Raw genomic sequence first — 25,116 nt, forward strand, 5'->3', positions numbered from 1 at the left:
CGTCCACTGTGAATTTATCCGCGCACAAAGTTTTGAGCTGCACAAAACTGTTAGAACGGATAAACTTTCCGTCGTGTACGATGTAAATCCGCAACATTATGAGAAACAAACGTCCCATGTCCGTTATCATCCATTAAACGTCTGCTGTATCCTTTCTGCATCCTCTGGGCATCCTCGCAACTCATGTCCACTGCAGCGAAACAATGGAAAGATGGAGGAAAGATAAGGTACATGGAACGTCTATACATCGTTAGCGGAAATAGAAAGGATGTAAGCGTATGCATCTTGTATTATTATAAAGTATTCCAACCCCGGTAACCCTTTATAAAGTAACATGATACAATGTACAACAATTTCTTTCCCCCCACTACGTTTCTCTTTCTCCCTCCTTTTCTCCTCTTCCCCGATTTTTTTTTGTCAGCCGATGGGGAGGAGGGGGGGGGGGCACGTGCCCTCCGTGCCCCCCGTAGTTACGCCACTGCCGCTGAACAACATGCACAGAATACTGACATTGAGCTTCGCAGCGTCGAGGATGAACAAACACATGCTTTGATATGACATTGAGTTTCCTTTTGTCACATGACAAAAGTAGAAAATATTCACCTTCAAACACGCACACAACATCGATGCAAATATTCTGCATGCACAATTTATAATTTGAGGGAAGTATTTTCATCAGAGCAACATGAATCTGACATTCGCAAGAGTGAAGCAAGGTATGTTTAACATGAACAATTATTTTATCATGCATACCAATGGAATTGAAGGTATTCATTGGCTCCTGTGCTCTGGAGTAAATGTTTAAAGAATATGGATAAATCCAGCTCAAATGTCGATACATTATTGTAGGAATTGACACTATTGTACAATGTTTGTGGGGTAGACACGATAAGAATGTAACGTTTATTTACCATGATAATCAACATGCCGTAGTGCCGTTATACATGTATATATTGAAGAAATGTTGAGGTATTGAGCAATTCCAAATCCATAACAATTTTCACTAATGTTCATAGTAATATATTATCTAGGAGTTTACTTATACAGTAGGTTCAGATTAAGCACTGTACGCGCGTATAAAAATGATCTAAAGGAAAAACCCAGCCCCGGTCTTGTTAGAAAGAAATCCAATTCACATTGGACACTGGATTTTTGTTTCGTCCTCTCTCGTTATGTAAGACATTTTCTCTTCTTTTCCTCCTTCCACTCCAGGCATCACTAAGTTGAGGAAATTACATTTCCTCCCTGCTTCATCAACGGCTCAACAATGTAAATCATTGAGCGTTAAGACCGGGGTATCGCATGACGAGGAGTACACACATATTATTGTTGGAGCAGGGTCTGCAGGATGTGTTCTGGCCAACCGTCTCTCTGCCCAATCTAGCAACAAAGTTCTACTGCTTGAAGCCGGACCGAGAGATAACTCGCCGACGATTCAGATGCCATCAGGCTGCATAATCGATCTCGGTCGCAAAACCCACAACTGGTATTATCACACAGTACCTCAGAGGAATTTGAACAACAGGAAAATGTATTGGCCAAGGGGTAAGGTTCTTGGTGGCACCTCCTCTATCAATGGGATGGTCTATATGAGAGGCCATGCTGATGACTACGATAGGTGGGAGAAAGAGGGCGCTATAGGGTGGTCTTACGCAGATTGTCTGCCATACTTCAAACGTGCCCAGTGTCATGAGAAAGGCGAGAACGAGTACAGAGGAGGGGATGGTCCGCTTAACGTGTCCAGTGGTAAATCAAAAAACCTTCTCCTAGAAACCTTCGTTAAGGCGGGTATAGAATGCGGATATCCGTACACACAAGACATGAATGGTTATCAGCAAGAGGGATTCGGATTCCTGGACCTGACCATACACAAGGGAAGACGGTGGAATACATCAAATGCATACCTTAGATCAGAGGATGTCCTAAAGAGGAATAATCTGAAGATCCAACCGCAGTCATTATGCGAGAAAGTTATTTTTGAAGGGACAAAAGCGGTAGGAATAGAGTTCACCTGTAATGGCAAAAAGAAAGTAGCAAGGGCATCACAAGAAGTTATTCTATCCGGTGGAGCAGTGAATTCGCCACAGTTGCTAATGTTATCTGGAGTGGGGGACGCAGATGAACTTGGAGTGCTCGGTATTCCAATAGTTGCGAATCTTCCTGGAGTAGGACAGAATCTCCAAGACCATCTCCAGCTTTACATATCCCATGTCTGTACGAAGCCCGTTTCTGTTTACATGCCCAAATGGAAAATGCCCCTAGCGATGATTTCAGCTGGTCTCCAATGGCACATGTTCAAGACAGGGGATGGTACCACAATTCAATTAGAAGCAGGCGCGTTCATAAGAAGCCACCCTGGGGTAAACCACCCTGATGTCCAGATGCACTTTGCGCCGGTGATAATGTACGATCATGGTCAAACACCTTGGAACTGTCATGGATTTCAAATTCAAGTCAATACTTTGAGGGAAACCAGTCGAGGCTTTATCAAGCTTAAGTCCCGTGACCCAAAAGAACACCCCCTCATTGATCCCAACTACATAGACACTGAAATCGACCGGAGGGACCTACGGGAAAGTATTAAGATCACTCGAAAAATCTTTGCGCAGACTGCCTTTGATGAATTCCGTGGGGAAGAATTACGACCAGGTTCGTCTACCCAGAGTGATGCTGAACTTGATGCTTTTATCCGAGCCAAAGCAGAGACTATCTACCATCCGTGTTGCACCTGTAAGATGGGCTCTGAAGACGATCCAATGGCTGTCGTTGACAGCTCTACCAGAGTATTTGGTGTGGAAAATCTCAGAGTAGTTGACGCGTCCATCATGCCGAGTATCGTGAGTGGAAATACCAACGCTCCCACCATCATGATTGCAGAGAAGGCAGCCGATATCATCCTTGGTAATAAAGGTCTTGAGCCAATCAATGTTCCTGTCTGGAGACCCGAATCCGAAGAAACACACATGGATGTCAAACCTTAGGTTTTTCTTTGAAGTTTGGGAAGTATTTTCTGAGTCAAGCCTTAAGTTGGGCACTTGGCTTTTTGCGAAAGGGGGAGGGGGCAGAGGCCTTTATTTTTTAAACAAAAAAGATAACGTACATCCATATCAATAAGTTACTCGTCAACTTGACTCACTTAGTTTCTCTATTTTGCGATAATACTTCCTTTTTTCAGAGCATGAGAATTACAATCAAGCGATACAAATCCCTTACTCTATTAATCAATTGCTTTCTATAATCATCAGCTTGATCTTATTTGTTTCACATGCAAACGCGTAATCTTCCGACCTTTCATCAAATACCCAAGCCCATCATTGCTTTTTCTCATTATATTATGCCACTGGAAGTCACCCAAGCTCAAAAACTTAATCGAGTTTTATTCATTCAGCCCTGTAGAACACTGTTTATTCATAAATTGTTAAATTACAAAATGAACTCGTAATTTTCATCGCAGTTTACCCTAAGGAGGCATTTTAAAAATAGTTTTTGTCAAATTTAGGCAAACCAGAAAACGGCCATTGACGATAATTGCGATGCTTCTGTGATGCGGGTTCTTGCCTCAATGACTTTGTTCAGTGTTTGTTTCTCACGTGGAATCTTAAATCACTCTTCATTAATTAAGGCCTATTTATGTTCGAATGAAATCATAAAGAGGCATGTAGCAAATATGATAAATTTGAACATCCAAGATAAATCAAGGTGTGAAGGATTGTTTTGCATATTTAAAAACATTCACATAAACTGTCGATTCACAAATAAAATTTAAATTTACATGTTTGGGCTTGAGGTGTTTATTCCGCTCGCAGGCTTTTAAAGTTGTTCGGGCAACATTTTTTTTTTAATTGAACATTTTCTAGGTTTCATAGAACTGGATACATGGCACTCTTCAATAGGGAGCAAGGGGCAACCGCCCTTGTTAATTTTCCTGTAATGAAACATAACTGGGGGAAGAGGGAGAAAAGAGAAAAAAGAAAAGTATGCTAAAAAAGAGAGTTTGGGGTCATGTCACTATACTACGTAGCCACGTTAGCTTGTCATGCGCCCTTTCCTCTTATAATGAATACTCTGGCGATGCAACTTCCTTTCAAGTTCCTTTCTCAGAATATTCGATCCCGCCCTCAGGATAGATCGTCAAATCTAGTTACAGAGTTTAAATATGTTGTACTTGATCTATTGTTATTATTATCCACGTCTCCCGCAGAGGAATCGAACTGAATCCTTTCATTTTTTAAAGATAAAACAAGCAAACAAAGAAACAGCAACAAAGACATTATTGAATGCATTGGAGATCCACAAAAGCTCCTTCTTTATTGACAAAACACAGCGAAATAGAGTGACATTTGAACCGATGTTTAAAACAAGATATAGCTTCCTTTTTTTTTGGGGGGGGAGGGTCAATTTCTTTCCGCCCTTCCCTTGGAGGTAGAAGCCGAGGCACCCGTCCTTCTTGCCCCCCACCCCTCTCCCTCCAAATATATGCCACTATTATGTACCCCAGGGGAGAGCACTCTGATTTGGAAAGGATATAGGGGTGTGCGGCCCCATGCTATATCTGAAACCATACCCCTAAGAACTGGGTCCGTAACACAAAGGTTAGCAATTAGTTGTACGCTTGATTTTCATGATTGATTGTACACTGTTTTCAATGGAATCAATCGTAGAAAATGTTCTACGATCATTGCTAAGCTTTGTGTTACGGGCCACTGAAGTTGCTGTAAAATTAGGGGCTTAAGAACCAGACGACCCTCTGCAAATGGGGGTACCTGAGAACTGTTATTTAACTAGAAATGGGAATCTATGAGAACTGAATCTTGAAAATAAGGAACTTATTATAAACGGGGGGAAACGGGTTGGTCAAGGAAAAAAGGTGAACATGATGCTTCACAAAAAAAAGGTTAAAGGAGTGAAATCTTTTCCAAAGTTAATGTTTTATATAATCTTGCATAAAGCTGATTTTAAGCGTTTGGTCAATCGAACCATTGTAAGTGGTACATGCAACATTTAGAAAATATTGTTACTTCTCCAACCTTTCAAATGTTGACTTAACATTTAATTTTTTAGAGTGTTGGTAAATGCTGGAAAGTCGTGAAAAGTGGGTCTTAATGGTTTCACATACCAATACTATCATTATACGTGAGTGTCCTCCGGGTATAGACATAAATCTTCTACGAAAATTTAAACTCAAAACCCCAACGATTACATCAATAAAGAAAAAGAAAGTTGTGGTTTGTCATACGTACGCACACGACTAACTGTAATTTCATCGTTTTAGCACGAACACATTCACATATAACAAAGCACATGCGTCAAAACGCTATTTCATAAATATGATATCTACACCTATTTACAAACATCGCAGTCCCATATTAAGGATAACATTTTTAAGATTCTGACATGATCATCCAATATATACACAAAAATCACGTTCCACGTATATTTAAAAATCATTCTATAACAGAAAATGTTATTTCATTCACATGATAAGCACATGTTCAGTTATTCACAGAACAGATAGTTTACAGTCTGGATAGTTCTTATATCGCCAAGAAAGTACAAATACACAACAAAGGCGTCTTTGGTCTATAACATGAGATACAATATTCATTATAAAAAATTAAAGTAACAATTTCAATATCTTCTTAATAGGAATGAATTTTCAATAAAATCAGAAAGTTGCTCTATCAACTATTTGTTTAAAGTTTGAAACAAGATATTTAAAAGAAAGTTTAAACAATTCTCAAAAAGTTTAAACAACTTATTGTTCGAGTGACTGGCTTAAACAACGTGCTCAAAGTTGTACTCCATACTTGATTTTAACTCAAAATTTGAGTCAGCAAGGCTTATAAAAATAAGAGTACCTCCCATGCCCCCCCCCCCTATCCTCAGATTAGCACCTGCCAAAACCTCAGTATGAAATTCAGTTCAGGGGATTATTTTATACTGATCATTATATTTAGGTTTGTGTTCACTGCAGTATATTACACCAAACGCACACTATCTCCATGAACGCAAACTACTGCTATTTCCCCTAAACCCTTACACATATAACACTGAGTTTTATCCACCAAAGCGTTAGCAAATATTGACCCTCAAATTATGGTTTGGATATATTCTACTATAGTAATTGTGGCTAGCATGCAAGCACAATCTATGAGAACTGTCATATTTGTCTTATAAAAAAAATCATTTGCTTGGCTTCCATTCTTGTCACGTGACGGCTATTGTAACGTTGACAAAACAAAACAATCCATTGCACATTTCTATATTGGAATGTACTAGTATTTCTCTGTTTCTTTTGCTCTGAATATTGTTCTTCTTTATTTATTTATTTTTCTCACTTATTCCCCCTTGTCCTTTTTCATATACCTTTATTTCCCCCTATACTATTTTCTTACTATCTTTATCTTCCCTATCTCCGTTTTATTCTGTTTTCTTTTATACTTACTCTAACAACTTATGTCTTCTTCTTTTGAATATGGTGTCAGTTTGTTACTATACTTCGAAATTAATCATGTTAGTAATATTTCGCGTATTACATATATCATCATAAATGATTTTATCTAGGTATTTAAACGAACGGAACTAATATTCGTGATCAATTACTATATATTGTACGACAAAAATTGAATCGTAAATGTAGGCCTACTATGCAAATTTTACTACTTTTTAATAATTTGTACCGCTATGAAAAATACTGGCAAGGTTTTGTTAAATATTTTACAAAGGCTTCATCACCATACATATACTGAAAACGGTTTGCTTGGATTGAAAATGATAGAAATTGATGAACACAATGAATACACAGATTAAAAGCATTATGAATTCATATAAAGAAAATTACCCAGGCGTAAATACGAATGAATGCCTAATACAAGCAACAACATAATAAGCGAATGTAAAATATTAAATGGAAATACAATTGACCTTTTACGAGTATAATTGTTGTCATTCCGTATCAATCACTTTGGTTTATTGTTTTCTGTAATTAAATATAATGAAATCGTAAACTGGTATTAAATACAATCGACATTTCACAGGAAAGTACTTTGCCATACTTCTTTGGTATAATTATTTTCTTTTGGTTTGATAAAAATAAATGATTATTGTACATAATATCGAGCTTTGCAAGCACCTTGAATGAAGGAATCTTCGGAGATTGGCTTTCTCAATCAGAAACATCATGGATAGTGATAGCAAATTGTCTTAAAACCATAACAATATGGTAATTTTACAACAAGATGCATTTTACAAATCCATAGGCAATATTTTTTGTAAATCAGTTCGATTGTGATAAATATGGCAATTTTCTGGAAATATTTGACATTTAGTAAATTATTTCACATTGTTTCGCCTGTCATTTTAAATTTATCAATATAAATAATACAAAGAACAATCGCTTCTAGTTTACCTCTACAATTTGTTTAGTATCATAGTATTATACAAATCTCAAATGTAGTATTGATACCGTTCGTAAGACCTCGTGATCATAACACACCTATATCGTTCGTATGTGTGACCTTGTTATCATATCGTGTCCTACGTGTAACCTCGTGATCATAATTATAACTTATATCGTTCGAATGTATAACCTTGTGATCATAATCATAACCTGTATCGCTCGTATAGATAACCTCGTGACCATATCATAACATATATCGTTTGTATGGTATAAGTTCGTGATCATAGCATAACCTATATCATTCGTATATATAACCTCGTGATCATATCATAACCTGTATCGTTTGAATGTGTAACCTTGTGATCATATCATAACCTATATCGATCGAATGTAGAACCTCGTGATCAGATTATGACCTATATCGGTCGAATGTATAACCTCGTGATCAGATTAAGACCTATATCGGTCGAATGTATAACCTCGTGATTTGAATACTACACAACGCCTTTCCTCGGTGAATCTATATCTCACACACAGTGCAATTAACAATTAATCGAATGACGAGAGCTGTACAGGGGAGGGTGGAATCCCTCTCGCTTAGCCTGGCGGAAATCATCGGATATCGATGGATAGCGCCACCTCCACACTAAACTCAACCCAACAATCGTGATCAGACTATAACCTGTATTGATAGAATGTATAACCTCGTGATCAGATTATGACCTATATCGATCGAATGTATAACCTCGTGATCAGATTAAGACCTATATCGATAGAATGTATAACCTCGTGATCAGATTATAACCTATATCGATTGAATGTAACCTCGTGATCAGATTATGACCTATATCGATCGAATGTAGAACCTCGTGATCAGATAATGACCTATATCGGTCGAATGTATAACCTCGTGATTTGAATACTACACAACGCCTTTCCTCGGTGAATCTATATCTCACACACAGTGCAATTAACAATTAATCGAATGACCAGAGCTGTACAGGGGAGGGTGGAATCCCTCTCGCTTAGCCTGGCGGAAATCATCGGATATCGATGGATAGCGCCACCTCCACACTTAACTCAACCCAACAATCGTGATCAGACTATAACCTGTATTGATAGAATGTATAACCTCGTGATCAGATTATGACCTATATCGATAGAATGTATAACCTCGTGATCTGATTATAACCTATATCGATCGAATGTATAACCTCGTGATCAGATTATGACCTATATCGATAGAATGTATAACCTCGTGATCTGATTATAACCTATATCGATCGAATGTATAACCTCGTGATCAGATTATAACCTATATCCTTCGAATGTATAACCTCGTGATCAGATTATAACCTATATCGATCGAATGTATAACCTCGTGATCAGATTTTGACCTATTATACTGTTTTTATAAATATAAACCTTGTTATCATAAGTTATATCATTTCCTGATCTGCTTTATTTTCACTCATTTGTCACTTCTGTCGAGTCCATATCATAACAGTTAATGAGTTCGTCGATCACGGATCCCCATGATATTGGTGAATCGTTGCTATGTCGGTGACAATGTTATTCCTTAGACAATGCACGATGAGTCTTAAAAATCACATCTGGTATCCTTATGTGCATAAACCCCAATCAGACTATTCAAAATTATTCATTGTGATTTATTTAACCTGCTTGTCCATGCAGTGTAATATAGGCTCGCTATACTAATCAGAATAAATATCATGATTTCCACAGTGAGTTTGAATTAATTCGCTTGCGTCATTAGCTGCTCATCTTAAATCCACGTCCATTATGATAGTTCGACACAATGAAAACGCTATCTATTCCAACATGGAATCAACTTCAACAGATCAGCAATCAGTCATCAATGACGTGTTCATTCCTGATAAAAGATGAATCAATTTATCCTGAAAAAACCTTCAACATTTCATTCCGTATCGTTCATTATATATCGCCATCAGTTCCCTTCGGTTTCTTCGTGAAATAATAACAAAAGTTTTCATTTAAACTGTTCTTTGCTCCCCAGCCTTCTGATGGTTACATATTGAAATTTATATTCGATTATTTTGGTTTTCATTATTCCAATCTGTCCTTTATCATCTTTAAGTCTTTGACACGTTAGAATTAAAATTAGTGGTGCTATACACTAAAGTCGACGATTGTCTTTGAATTTCCACATTAGATACATTTGCATCCATCAAATACTATTCTCCTTCGATTCTACCATCGTTTCTTCATGAACCTCAGATTCACTCGGCGACTCACAATTAATAAGCTCACTAGAAGCAAATCTAAATAGTGAGCTTGATTAAAAAATTGAGTTTTTTAATCACAATATAAATTGTCACGGTGTTTGAAATGAGAATGGAATGTGTGGACTTCATATGTTCGCAGTAACAGGCACTACACGTGTAGCCACGGAGTATCCTTCGAGGGTGGCATTATTAGCTGGCAATGTTGTATGTTCGTCTCTTCTTGTGTTTCGGTGGACTTTGATCTGACTCGTATGAAGCTGATTGGTTACCGTACTGTCTGCGATACTGCTAGTGAAGTCAAGTACACGACTTGGTAAATCAAGATCTAATCGGAGAGAGGGGAAGGAAGAAGAAAAGGAGTCGAAAGAAAGAAGGGAGGAGAAGAAATAAAAGAAAAAAGTGGAAATAAACAAGAAAATACAAATAAAATGACGAAGAAGAGGAGGATGAAGAAAAAGTGAATGGAGATTAAAAAGAAGATCAAGAAGAAGAAAAAGAAAAAAAGGAAGATGGAGAAAAAGATTGAATAATGTTATAACGTTTTAAATCATTTTTATTTACAAACTTGATGAAATTAGCGAGTATAGTGAGGCGAGAGATATAAGTGTCCCTCCATATACAATTTTCGTTCTCTAGTCAAAATGCCCAGCTGTAATTGTACGTTATCATGACTTGTAGACCATTAGGCTGAAAAAAAATTGTATGGTAAAGGGTGTCTTCTAGAGACCTTGATAATAATAATCATTGACTTGTAGAATTCTTAATGTCCGAAGAATAGCAAGCGTACTGCTAACTGAAAGCCTATATTCGACCAATGTCTGCATCATCGCTTTGTAGGAGTAAGCCCTCTATCGTTCGGATTTCAGGTAATAAAGGGATGTCGTCATAGTCAATATAATGTCAAGAATACCCTATTTCTGAGGGCAAATTGAAATCGATGCACTAACCGGCAAATCTTTCTTAATTTCCATTCATATCAATAATATCGCAATCTTACTTATAATGTAGCATAAAAAATGAAATCCTAAAAAAATATTTGTTTATATCTTTTATCAAATATGATTCATTCACAGTCATTCTTATCGTCATTGTCAAAGATAATTGTCATGAAAGTGATTTTTTGAGCAGAGATTGCATCTTACCTTCAGATGATCTATTCGAAGAATCATTAGCACAAGATGAAGGTGTGACCTGTTTGATACTGATGTTCGTTGACCCAATGTCACTTCCTGATGTAGTGACCACGGTGGTGTGATTTCCGGTCACTGACCCTTGACCCTTGACAGGATGCGCCATGACGAGCATCTGGAGCTCACTCGTTTCCAGCTTGGAGGGGCTCTGCGACGAGATGGCGGTGATAGCATTAAGAGGCAGGGTGAATTCAGGCAAGATTTGTTGGCCCACAGTTGTGGTATGTTGTTGTTGTTGCTGCTGCTGTTGTTGCTGAGTTGGTGAGGCAAGTTGAAGGTGGCTGGCGTTTTGAAGTTGGCTTTGAGAATTAATGACTGTGAAGGAGAAAACGATATTGAACGATGTGTATGAACAAGCCTGGAATATGCTATCAATAATTTGTTAGATTTGGCTATACAGATTATTGGAAAACACCCTTTTTCAAATGGCAGCAATTTTACAGACCTCCCTTGAAAATACAAAGTCCTTTCAATTACCTTGTGAGATTTGTTGCAGTAATCCCGGGTCGATGTTGTATTGCTGAAGTTGATGCTGTTGTTGTGAATGATGTTGTTGCTGTTGCTGCTGCTGATGTTGCTGCTGTTGCTGGAGATGTTGTGATTGCAGCTGACTCAGTGCCCGAGATGTGGTGTTCTCGTTCATCTGCGAGACATGTTGCTGTTGCTGTTGTTGCAACTGCTGCCGATTATTTCTCATCATCTGATGCAAAGTCGATTGTGTTTGATGTTGCTGAAGTGCTTGCATTGTTGTTGAGGGTTGGTGAGAGCGATGTCCCAGCCGAGAGCTGCCGTCTTGATGTAGGCCTTATTGGAAACATTAAATAATCATAGTATAGAAAATGTTCCAGTTAAAACAAATATCGAGTACATTTGACAAATTAGAGGCACCAAAGGCTTGTTAAAGATAATTTATGTTGCAGGAAAGAATGATTGGAACAAAGCACTGCAAGGTGAATCAGAATGGCAAGAAAAAGAGAAATGTAGCCTTTATTACGTACAGGGTACTAAAGTGCACAATTTGAAATTTGTGCAAGATTGGAGATTATTCATATAACTGTATTTACTCCCACATTATTTTGTTAAGTATGGGGACAATCTTTTAAGTTTTAATTACCTTATTTTGACCCCACCACATTTTTATAATGTATTTTGCATTCTCTGTCCTTTTTATCCTTTGTATGTACATTTTATTTGTTATGATTTGATATGTTAATATTGTAAATTGTTTTTATGTTTTTATGGAAATGTAGAAAATAAACTTTGAACATTATTGAACATTATATTTAAATTAAACCGGGTTGAAGATCAATATGTTGACATAGCCCAGAAAAAATTAAACAAAAATCGTTTGAAAAACCTGAAATCTACGGTAGATGTTAAGTGATTGTTAGGACAATGTTAACCCGGTTATGATTATAATTGATTTCTGATTAGTAGTGTAATGAGGAAGAACAATTAATAGGGTGAGTTGATTATGGTCACGATCGACGCAAATATATTTTGCAGTAGCCCCCCCCCCCCCCTCCCGCGGTGAATGTTTTCCCTAGGATTTTTAAATAGAGAGGGCGTAAAGTAAATAGCAAATCTAAAAATAGAGCAGGTACAGATGATATTTTTCGTAGATTTAGCTATAATGTGTGGGTTCAATTGGCAATTCATTTCGCCCTCGTCTGGATCAGCCACTGCCCCCCACAACCCATCCCACAATATCTTGTATTAGATTTGGCTTGTTCCAGTCAAATCAGACAAGCAGAGAGTGAAAAAATGTGAACAATTAACATTATTATACAAAATAATATACAAAAAAAATATTTCAAAATACATTTTGAATAGTAACTAGTAAGCCAGAATATTTTATTTTTTGTTATCAGTAATAATATTTCAGAATCAAATAATGAAACATAAGATAGATCAAATACCTTGCTGTGGCATAGTTTGGTTATAGTTGATTTGTTGACTATTGGTATCATTGGCGTATCCGTAGGACGTGTTGCTTTGTGACGTAGCGGTTAAGAGATTACGAGATGTGTAGCCAGATCGAGATAAACCGCCCATTGATGGCAGCTTCGTACTCTGCAATGTGAAGATATTTATAATGAAGTTTGTGAACAAAAAAGGTTGATATAATGGGGATCAGAAGAAAAAAATCGGGTCGACCATGAATGAAAGAAGAATGGGTCGAAATGTGAATAATGGATATATTAATTTGACTAGCAAGATAATCATCAATTCCCAAAACAAAACCGGTCCACACTCACCGATTTTCTATGAGGGATGGGGGGGGGGGGGGAGGGAGGTGTCGTATACAATTTGTATATCATGCATTCCTAAAGGTTTCGTCCGTATTGATTAAATCATTTGCTAAATCTTGCTCTTTGTGGCAAAACATTCAAATGGATAAAGAAAGAATAACGCTATTTTGACGATATTTCTGAACAAAATCAGACAAACACACGTTCACGAATTATTATGGATTGCGCATAGGGGGTAGGCTTTGGGGGTATTTCTAGGACTTCATCTTTATAGGCATATACGTGAAGAACCTTATTTATATAGCTCCATGAAGCGTTATGGTCATCTGGTCATGATAATTGGCTTATAATCATTTGGAAAAGTTACCAAATTCCTTTAAAATGACAATGATATTATTACCAAAGCTATAAATATACCACATTTCCAACTGTTATCTCGTGCATGTACAAACCTTTTTAATTTACGATTTGAATTTCATTGATCAAAGATATACTTTAATTAACTATTTATTGCAGGGAACCCATACTAACAAGATTTGCTTTCAAGTGGGTTCCCTTTTTTCATTTCTGTATATTATACTTTTGTGTTTTGCTATACATTGTAACTTTTGTTAAATTTTGGAATGAAAAAGAATAAATACAATCAATCAATGTTATAGGTTATGATTTCTCATTTTAGGTTTGACAATGCATGCATATACTATTCCAAAAGACCAAACAAACTAAATAAAACTTAAGTAGCAAACTTCATAACACAGAATATTCAATTCAATGGCACCAGACAAGATACAGACAGCCACCTCCAACATAAACAAAATATATTTATTTTCTTTGCTTTCAGCCATAAACTTACATCGATATGCAATCAATTATTTTTTTCATTTACCAATAACTACATAAAAAAAAAAAGATTGCACAATTCATTCATCGTTTCTAATTACCCAGTTCTGTAGGAATTTATCTGTAACTTAAAGTCGATTTCAACTTGACATAATAATATTAATCCCTAATTTTAAAACAAAATTATGGTAAATATGAGATAGATATAAAATGAATGAATGGATGAATAATTTTTTTAATAAGTATCAATAATCAATAGATGCGTTATAGTTTTGAACGTAACATGAATATAAACATGAACGATCAAAATGTATAAATGGATAAATGAATAAACAAACGAATGAATGAAATGAAGTAAATAATTGTATTGAAAATAGAAAGATGGATATATCAATAAATATTAAAGAAAAATAAATATATATACATAATCCTAAAGAATGCAAGAAAGGCGTAGAAGCACGAAATAAAAATCCTCATTGAAATATATCGTTTTTTATATATAAAACAAGTTATTTCAATAGTCATTGACTAAAGGAATCGATAAAAAAAATGATTTGTGTTGTCCCGTTATTAGATTCTTAGTTAATATTTGCAAACAAGTAATGTTGCTTACCAAATTATGCCCTTCATTCTTAAGTCCCCCAATTGCTTGAGTGGACATGGTCATATGCATCCCGCCTGCTCCAGCCGCCTGAGCAACCCCGATCGCCACGCTGTCATGCATGGCTTGCAGCTGTGACAGCGATACGGAGTTTGCTTGATGCAGAATACCATTCTGAGGAGCAGCGACCGTGATAGTGGGTTGAAGTGTCCCCGTAGCTTGCCCGATGAGATCTCCTATCATCATCTCAGCACTGTTGGTAGTTATTGTATCTACAGTGCCTAGGTGAAGACAAAGAACAGCCGCACTTTTAAAATAATTAAGCAAAAAAGCCCAACTTTTAACCAACCCTGGGCAACATACTGGCCACACAACTATTGGTTAAGATTTGCCCAAATTGGGTAATAAAATCTAATAATTGGGTAATAAATTTGCTCAATTGGATAATAATTGCCCAGAATATAAATTATCTTTTCAAACCAAAATACATTACCCAACACAGTGGACAGTAAAATTATGTTGCCCAACATTTTAAGTGTGCGTTATAATTACTGTTTATGTGCGTTTGTTTGAACGAGAATGAAAATGTAGTCTAGCTCCATAATATTATGCATACGATATACCCATTTCAAATGGTTTTAATTCGTATCCCAGCAAATATTTATTATTTGCAAAGATGTGCTCGCTTTGTAGCTAAAAACAGCTCACTTAACGTTTTTCGTTTTACTCTTTTTAGATTCATCTTCATTTGATTCCAGACTGAACAAATTAGTCCATTTTGGCCTTCAGTTTCTGTATATTCTTTTTTTTGTTTCACCACCAAGAATACCATTTTCAACAAGTAATTTGAGTACTAACTTCATTGGCAGAGTGTGCATATGCGTCATTCGAATGTTTCGAACTGACAAATGGCGCCTCATAAATTCTGTGAATCATTACCATCATTATCATCATTATCATCATTGCCATCATCATCATCATCATCATTACCATCATTATCATCATCATCATCATCATCATCATTGCCATCATCATCATCATCACCATCATCATTACCATCATTATCATCATCATCATTATTATCATCATTATCATCACCATTATATTCATCATTATCATCATAATCATCATTATCGTCGTCGTCATCATCATCATCATCGTCGCCATCACCATTATCATCATCATCGTCGTCATCATCATCATCATCACCATCGCTATTATCATCATCATTATCATCATCATCGCTATCATCGATATCATCATCATCATCATCACCATCATCATCACCATCATCATCATCACCATCATCATCACCATTATCACCATCATCATCACCATTATCATCATTATCATCACCATTATCATTATCATCACCATTATCATCATCATTATCACCATAATCATCATCATCATCGTCGTCATCATCATCATCATCATCATCATCGCCATCACCATTATCATCATCGTCGTCGTCATCATCATCATCATCACCATCGCTATTATCATCATCATTATCATCATCATCGCTATCATCGATATCATCATCATCATCATCACCATCATCATCACCATCATCATCATCACCATCATCATCACCATTATCACCATCATCATCACCATTATCATCATTATCATCACCATTATCATTATCATCACCATTATCATCATCATTATCACCATAATCATCATCATCATCATCATCATCACCATCATCATCACCATCATCATCATCACCATTATCACCATCATCATCACCATTATCATCATTATCATCACCATTATCATCATCATTATCATCATTATCATCACCATTATCATCATTATCATCACCATTATCATCATCATTATCACCATAATCATCATCGTCGTCATCATCACCGTCGTCGTCTTAGTCGTCATCATCATCATTATCATCATTGTCATCACCATCAGCGAGTTTAGTGATTTGGAAATGAATAAATAAGAATTATAATTTGATTTTGAACACACAGCTACCTTGTTGCTGGAAGCTGACACTGGTTGTTGTATTTATCCCATCCGTGGCAAGTTTGTTTTTGAAGGCTTCTTCTTTTCGTCGATTAGCAAACCAGTTATAGACCCTCACCTCTGTGACGAGATTCGAACCCAGGCCCCCAACCTGCGATGGTGACACGCCCCTCTGCATACATTCCGCTCTGAAATATTAATTTCAAAGAACCCATTAACACTAACACATGTCAAGGGGTCTTGTTTCATGTACAGCGTGCAAAATTAATATTGCTTGTGAGACTAAAATATTCATTTCTGATACAAAGATCATTATTTTTTAAGGGAATGTGAAAAAAAAGGAGAGCATGTAAAATCACAACAATATTCTAAGAAATAAAAAAAGATGAAAAAAGCAGAGAGAGATAGAGAAAGAAAAGAGATGGAAGAGAATGATAGAGAGAGGAAGGAGGAGAGAGAATGAGAGACAGAGAGAGATAGAAAAAGACAGGGGAAAAGAGGGGGGGGGGGAGAGAATGGATGGTGTTACAAGAAGTCTAAATTTGTAGACGTCAATTAAATCATTATTGTGCAATTAGATATTTGACAGGAGATAAATCACATTCACAAGCAAGGTGCATATAGATTAACAAGCTTACTTCCAATTTCAGTTCAACAGAACCAGACTATTTTGAGAAGGTTTTTCATGGAATGAAAAACATTACACACCTACGAAATTATTCCTCATTTTCTTCCGTCGCACGTAACATGACGTAAAAATACATTGCGGAGGTCGAACGTCCCAGTAACCTTTCAAATTTCCGGTATTTCGTCACTGAAACAAACACAACGCCTCACCTGCCAATTTAATAGTGTCTCTTATTAAAAACTTCCTTTACATCTCTCTTCAGTCTTTAATATTCATATTGAAGAACATCATTAATCCTTTTATTCATTAAATGAACGATAATATTGGGAATGCATGACATTATCTAAAAACTATTATAAAGTTAACACAATGTCGAAACGAGTATGCGAACGTTATTTGGATTGACCACAGAAATAATTGCTTGGTTTGGGAGAAAAATGATAAATCGTATCGAATGCTAATAAATAAAAACAGATAAAGGGATTATGCAATTTCAAAAATAGCTTTCTAAATGACGAAATGTATTTCAAAATACGAACCCTCAATCATGTATAGTCTCAATCATTTTATGAAATACGTTTCTTTTTGTTCGTAGTTTAAACTGTGCACTACAAAATTCCTATAAATAAGAAGCAAACTTCACCCAACTTGAATGGTGTTTCACAAAGTTGATCGTAAATTATGATTTTATGCACGAAATTCTCATGCTGGATAAGATACCGCAGCTTTCTCCTGTTAAACATAAATATTTGGAGTATATTTCCAGGGCCCTGGGAACGATTTTTTTTTTAGTGGGGGTGCTGATGTAAATTTTGAACCCCCCCAAAAAACCCAAAAGTTTTCACTACAAAATGAACGTCATTTTGGTTTGCGAGATATTTGAACCCCCCCCAAAAAAGGGGTTGCTTAACTACAAAACGAACATTTTGGTTGCATTTTTCCTTTTTTACACATTTTTTAGAATACCTGGGGGTGCTACCTATGGAGAATAATAAACGCAGCACCCCAAGCACATTTGTGGGGGTGCTGAAGCACCCCAGCACCCCCGCTTTCTATGGCCATGTAATTTTGCTAAAACTTTGGCACATAAAACTTTGCATTCAGTTGTTTGTTAACAACAATTAATCTCATTAACTACAAAAAAACAGCTTTCAACTCTAGCTTGTTTCGGTATCAAAATGAATAAGAATCCGTTTTGGCACACAAGAACGAACCTCTTCGTACGCAACTTACGAACAGCTTTATCATGTTTATTGGGCACCTATAAAAATACTCGGTGTAATATCGACTTGTTTCAGAAATCTAGCTTCCGAAAGTGTGATGAATATATCTTTGTAAAAACATATGCTTAATAAGTCTAATTGCTTTTGGTTGTGATACATTTATTAACTATATGTTGACATTTTGAAATGACTGCCGATTTAGAATAACTTTTGAGTATCAATCTATATCAAACAGTGATTTTTATAGGATTCTACTTTCAATCTTCTGAATCTGAGAAGTCAGTCAAATGCAGATATCGGTTTCATTTAGGAAACACCTGTTCTGAAAGCGATTTTCGTTTGATATTTTTACACCAAGATAGATTTCAAGCCGTTCAGTGCATATGTGTATTTAAAGACTTTATTTCACAAACGCCATACGATACTCTCGTAACGGAATAATGAAGATATTGAAGGCGGAACGATTTGTCGTTTAACCAATTCTCTAAAGATTAACTAAACTCTTCCATCAATCCCAAACCTGAATCTATCTCTCTTTTTAATGATTAACTCCAAAGTGAACAGCAGGTTTATTACCCCGTCACCATATGTTTCTAAGTCAGTCCTAAATTATCAATTTGCCATATCGTGTTTCAAGAAAGAAAAACAAGAAAATGTTTCACTGGTCATTTGATTCATATTAATAATCGATTATTCTTTATCATGCGTTAGCGAGTAAAGAACAAATAAAACAGCTTATGAAAACAACATTCATGGTGTTAGTATCAGGTTAATATATCGAAGGTAGTTTGAATGGAATTCGATAGGATTTACGTTTGGTATAAGGCTAAAGGGAGTTCACCTAAGTTATAAGATTTCTTGACATGTTAAACAATTTGGGCGGAGATATAGGGTGTTGTAGCCCCCGAGGTGTCGGGGCAACGCCTTGAATTGTATCGGAAGTGTGCGATACCCATATACATCTTAAAGGTGCTCGAAAAGTTTGGTTCGATTCCCACGGAAGCCACACACAAAATAAATGTAAGAGAGAAAGGAAAGAGAAAGAAAGAGAGAGATGAAGATGGTGAAAAAGAAATTGAAGAGAGAGAGAGAGAGAGCGGAGAGAGAGAAAAAGAGAAAAAGAAATAGGATGAAGAGAGAGCTTATATAGATGAGTCAATAAATATAATGCGGTAAACATTGACAACGGGTGATATTCATGATCAGAATCTATAATGATTTCCTTTACTATGGTAATTGGCAGTTAGACAGGGTTGCAGAAGGCATAATTGATTGAAAAAAGAGAAAGGCAGAAATAAAATAGCTGTGAAAAGATACTGATTGCAGAAAATTTACATTCAACATATATCTTTTTTGTTTTGATGGACCAATAACTGCAGGAAATTCACATTCAATAATCTATCGTCCATTTGAATGACCAATAATTGCAAATATTGAACAATAAAAAAAAATCAGTGGGAAACGATAACTGAATTCAAGCTCATTTGTTCCTTGTTTTGGAGTGGGTTTAATGCGTAAAAAATGGTTCTCGTCGATAAAAATGTCGGCCGTGCAGTATAATGGGATTATATATTTTTTCATTGAAATTTTAACAAGAAAAAAAAGAGAAAAGGGCCATCATCTTCCCTTTTTAGGGTATTTTCTATTGTACTGCCCCATAATGGTTCTATGACATTTGCTCCGGCGACAGCTGCTCCGATTGAAAATCTGCACGTTAACCCTAAAACGACTGGGCTATTTGAGATGTATTGAGGACTGGGGGGGGGGGGCATGATGCCCCCCTTCTGATCTCGGCCGCCTTTCGCGCGATCGCGCCGAAATTTTGCACGCACATTCCTTTCCACATAAACTACAAGATAGTATAAAAAACCCTGAAAATAATTATTTTTAATTTATTATGAATAAAATATGCAAATTTATTCATGAAAAACATTATTTGCATATTTAACACCCAATTTCACATCAAATTTTCTTCTTTTTTTATTTTTGCAGATCTCATCTTTGTAATCTAATTTAAAGGTTTCCACAAAGAAAAATTGCGAAAACCAATTTTTGTATTTCTTTGTTTTTAGAATTTCTTATGTATTTTTTGTTTGTTCATCTGTTGTTTTTCATTGTTTTTTTTTCAATATAAATTATTACAGACCATTTAACAACTAAATTAAACCCTAAATTAATTAAGCAGAACGAAAAATAATCACCCTTTATGAATTTCATCTTCCATAGACTTTGTACACAAAGTATAAAAATGAGCCATTTTCGGCATGACATTGTCTCGTAAAAAGTCATGTGACGTCGCGATGCTATACCCGAATGTCGCGAAATTGGTCTCAAAAGTTGCGCGAGACTTCAAAAAAAAGTCATAACATTTTGCGGGGCTATCTATTTGCGTTTTGGAAATATCGCGCGAAGCGTCGAGGGGGGCCATCATGGCCCCCGAGTCCTTTTAGGGTTAAGCCAAACCTATAAGATAACCCCTTAAATTATTCTGAACCAAAAACTCTATAATAATCCTAACTTTAACCTATACCCCTGAGATATTAAGACAGGAGCAAATCTCGCAGGAGCATACGTTATGTCGTGTCACGCCCATGTTATAATCATATTACTCATCAAAACAATATATAGGAACTTCGCAGCAATTCTCATCTGAATAGATATATAGAGAGGGATGATAATTTATTTTTAATCACTCATTCATCAATTTGTGAAATAATCCCCCTCGAAGGAGAATTTTATGAGATGGATATCTGCCTGAGAACAAAAATAACATATTTTCTAGGATTGACAAATCCTTTATTTCTAAATGTGAATATTATATTTCTAAATAAGAATCCTAGATTTTATTCTACGATAACGAAACCACAAGGGAAGATTATCTCATTGGATATAGTGTTGTGGCAGCCAAAAACTTTTCCTTTTGCATGGGCCCGCTTCTTATATGAATTATAATACAATAACTAATTAATTACCATAGTAACAGGGCTCATTATAGCAACTACCATGAAGCTAATTATGTTCCTTCTGTAACTGTATAAATTTGTGAATTTATTGTTGCAAGTACGTAACTTATTTTTATCACAAAAGTAATTCTGCAATTTGAGTACTGAAATCTATGCAAAAATTATTGTTATCATCTTCTATACTTGTGTAAACAGTATTTGGTTCATTCATTCATATATAATTACAAACATTCATTTTCTACCACTTCACAAAATTTCTACCGTTCTCGACATAAATTCCTACAAAATCAATTTGTCACAAATATATACAACTATTATTTGTTTTTCACATATCTTTGATCAGATTACACATCCCATATTATCGTAACGTGCTAACATGATATATTGTATATGCATATACGGTTCAATAATAAACAGTCTAAACTATGAAAACACAATAAATAATTTAAACTATGAAAAGAAAAGTAACCCATCGCACAGCAGCCGATGAAAATTAAGGCGCCCATGGTAGTTATAAAAATGGCAAAAATGCCGATATCTATCTAACGGACCCCTAGTATTATTACTATTTTAAAAGAAATTCTAGCATCATTACCATCAATCACAATGATCAAGTAATACTTACGCATTGCACTGTATGACAAGGTTTTCTCTTTCTTCTTTGCTCGGGTTTCTGTTCTGATTGTATGCATGATAGAGGATCCTTTGGGAGGCTGGACCCCATTTAAAACGATTTCTTCGCTGTCTTTTGGCGGGATTTTCATCTGTAGTCTGCACGTTGTAGTAGTGACCAGTCTCAGGATTCGTGAATTCTGTCAGTTTAAAAACAGCATTAATATAATAAAATAGGACTTGGTCTCTTCATCTGATCGTATATTAGATAGAAAAATAATAAAACATGGTTTACAAACGAAGCAACAATGACCCAATATCATAATTATTAAGTTCAATGCTTTCATGAACATCATGGCATAATTTTCTGTTACATAATAACCTAGCCCCAAAATATTTGTCTGATTGTTCAGAAATTTATGTCCCAAGTAGGATAATTAGATCCTCTGAAGACTCACATAAGTTAACACATCGAGCTAAACGAAAACAGACCGGAGATAGAACCGTCACTTTTGCATCCTCAATGGAATATGGAACAAACTCCCTCTCACATCAAGACAATCCCCAACAATTGAATAATTCAAGAAGTTCCCAAAAAGTTGTTTGTTTCAGGCAACTGCCTTCATTTATTATGTTTGTTAATTTTTTTTTTAATGTATTAGGTAAATTGAAATTGTTAGCACTTTGGGCCATTTGGGAAAAGCGTGTTAAAAATATTGGGCATTAAGATAATGGCTTCTTTATGTCTGTAATTATATATTTTTTATTTTGTAGATTTCAATTTCAATAAGTACATTTATCCAATCAAACGACCAATACAACTTTTATATGCAGTGGCGTAATAAACAAAAATTTTTGATGGGGCTCGATATGGCGTATCGCGTAAAATTAATAAAAAGTTGCGAGCGAGCGACCAAAAATTTTGAAATTTTTATTACAAAAATCCAAGTTTGTGATAGATATTGACATAATACTACAAAAATAATATCATATTTTACCCTTAACCCTTTCCTTTTCTTTTCTTTTATCTTTTTTTTTTCTTGGTCGTGAAAAATTTGGGGAAGGGAGGGGGGAAGGCAAGAGCCCCTTATCTGTACGCTAGTGTTTAAAGGCTCCTCAAACTTGGAGAGATACTTACGTTTTGTAACTTCTCTTTGTTTCTGATCAAACCAGTTATAAAGAGCAGCCCGCTTGATGCCCTTCATGGGCGTTCCCTTATTCAAATGCTGCGAGAGATGTGATTGGTTGAGACCCGTGGCATCTACCACTTCTCTCTGAGGGATGTTATGTTGTTGCATATACATTTTGATCATCTTTGCCACTTGCCAGGGATCTTGTCTGCATCAATGGAACAGAAAAAAGAAGATGAGTTAAAATTTAAGTAGGATTCGCAGTCGTTATTAGTTATATAGGTTATGAATAAGATCATCTCCGACTTGTTAACATGGTTGCAGCAGATTTGGCAGTGGTGGGGGGGGGGGGGGGAATCGGCGTTCAATATATATAGGCCTACCTCGATAATATTAATATATTCTACAAAATACATATTATGTTTGACCATCCGTGGTCCATGGTTTCACAACGAAAATAATGACCAACATGAAGAACTTACGGGAAGAGAAAGTAACACAATACGACATGTCCATTAAAGGAAGAATGACTAAATATAATTAAAACGACTATCCACAAAAATAGACTGTGGAAGATGAAAGGCCGGAAATGTTATGCAAATTGTCATCAAATAAACTAATAATAAATAAATTTACAATTAGAACGTTGTTTAAAATTGCACACATTGTTGTATTTACTACACGAACTTAACAGTAGTTGTTTAACCATTTAAACAATTATGTTTAATTTATTGACTAATATTAAAAGTTAACTTTGTTGTTTAAGAATTTAAGCATTTGATTAAACTGTTGAACGTCTTCTCTAACGATCATTTTACAGCGTTGTATAAAAAATAAAACAGCGATTTTGTCTGTGTATGTCCCATTAATCATGTCAATAAAACATTTTTCCTGAATGTAACACATTTAATGACATATTTCATTGAAGTCTAGCCCATTTTGATTGATCGCTCCTCTTCGTAATCAAGAGTGTCATTAATCTATCAAAAGGAAATGAAAGCTATAACAAGTAGAATATGAATATTATGTCTAAACATACATCGCGTATTGCCAGGAAATCGCTTTTGACTAAAAAGTAACACTAGGTTGACTTATTTTCCTATCATTTTTCATCTGTTTCATTTTCCAATTACATATTTAAAAAAGTTTTTTTAAGAACGATATATTAAAACACTCTGATATTTTGCAAATTTTGGCAGTTACATATTTCGCAAGGGGTAAATACAGAATCATGAAGTAATATATACACATACATGAATTAATATACTCATGGGTACTAACAAAAATCATAATAAAGTGTTGTTTGTACAGGTGGTCTCATATCAAAGAGAGATGCCCTAACCGTTAGGTATGTTGTCATAAAAACACAAATTTGAGGGAAAAAACATAATAAGGAAAGTTTGGCAAAAATGATGACTCTGCAAACTTTAGTTTTGTGGCGCCAAATACGAGCAGCTTCTTGTCATGTGATGAAAATTCCATAATTTGCCGATTTACAAAATTCATGATGATCGAATATAACTTGTATGAATTAATGTGACTGGCTATTTAAGTTTCAAATCAATTCAATTCAGTATTTATTTCCAAATTCATTAAAAAGAACACAATGAGAACAAAATTATATTTATACAAAGAAACTATAAATAACAACAAAAACACAAGCAAAGGTATTAACAAAAGAACAATAACTTACAACTAACTAACTTAACGAATTAAATTTAAGCAACTCATGACACGAGATGACCGCTTGTAAAATCACCGAATTAAAACTTAAAAACTAATCATAGCTTAATGGTTTTAGCGGATTTCTTTTTGCCAAACCTTAATTAATATATTAATTTATCCAGTTGATGTGCTTCTCGGTGTTTCCCTTATAGATTACATTTTTGAAAAATGTTAGGAATTTAGATAAGATAGTCAATAGTAAGTCATAAGGATGTATCCGGGGGGTAAGGGGGTGCTGATTATAGTTTTGTGAAACCTACTCGAGTTATTTTCCATTGACTTGAACAATGATATCTATTA

At 35.5% G+C, this 25,116-nt stretch overlaps 2 protein-coding genes across 3 annotated transcripts; one reads left to right on the top strand and one right to left on the bottom strand.

Moving 5' to 3' along the window:
* Positions 1-528: 528 nt before the first annotated feature.
* LOC129284157 (choline dehydrogenase, mitochondrial-like) lies at positions 529-5,415 on the top strand. Its single transcript, XM_064111555.1, has 2 exons — positions 529-716; positions 1,213-5,415. Exons 1-2 carry the CDS (start codon positions 686-688, stop codon positions 2,979-2,981), a joined length of 1,800 nt encoding a protein of 599 aa, XP_063967625.1. The 5' UTR covers positions 529-685; the 3' UTR covers positions 2,982-5,415.
* LOC129254669 (hepatocyte nuclear factor 1-alpha-like) lies at positions 5,225-23,633 on the bottom strand. 2 transcript variants are annotated; one of them, XR_010296146.1, is made up of 9 exons: positions 23,100-23,633; positions 21,975-22,161; positions 16,545-16,723; positions 14,562-14,830; positions 12,776-12,929; positions 11,334-11,660; positions 10,809-11,171; positions 8,047-9,991; positions 5,225-7,893 (listed from the first exon to the last, which is right to left on the bottom strand). XR_010296146.1 is itself a non-coding variant. In XM_064111547.1 (8 exons), the coding sequence occupies exons 1-8, from the start codon at positions 23,272-23,274 to the stop codon at positions 9,792-9,794; spliced, it is 1,854 nt and encodes a 617-aa protein (XP_063967617.1). In that variant the 5' UTR covers positions 23,275-23,633; the 3' UTR covers positions 7,081-9,791. The 2 variants fall into 2 exon arrangements, 1 of the variants encoding a protein (XP_063967617.1); XM_064111547.1 differs by having other exon boundaries at positions 7,081-9,991.
* Between the last annotated feature and the right edge of the window lie 1,483 nt (positions 23,634-25,116).

The sequence above is a fragment of the Lytechinus pictus genome, chromosome 2 (assembly GCF_037042905.1).
Source record: "Lytechinus pictus isolate F3 Inbred chromosome 2, Lp3.0, whole genome shotgun sequence".
In the NCBI taxonomy this organism is placed as follows: Eukaryota; Metazoa; Echinodermata; class Echinoidea; order Temnopleuroida; family Toxopneustidae; genus Lytechinus; species Lytechinus pictus.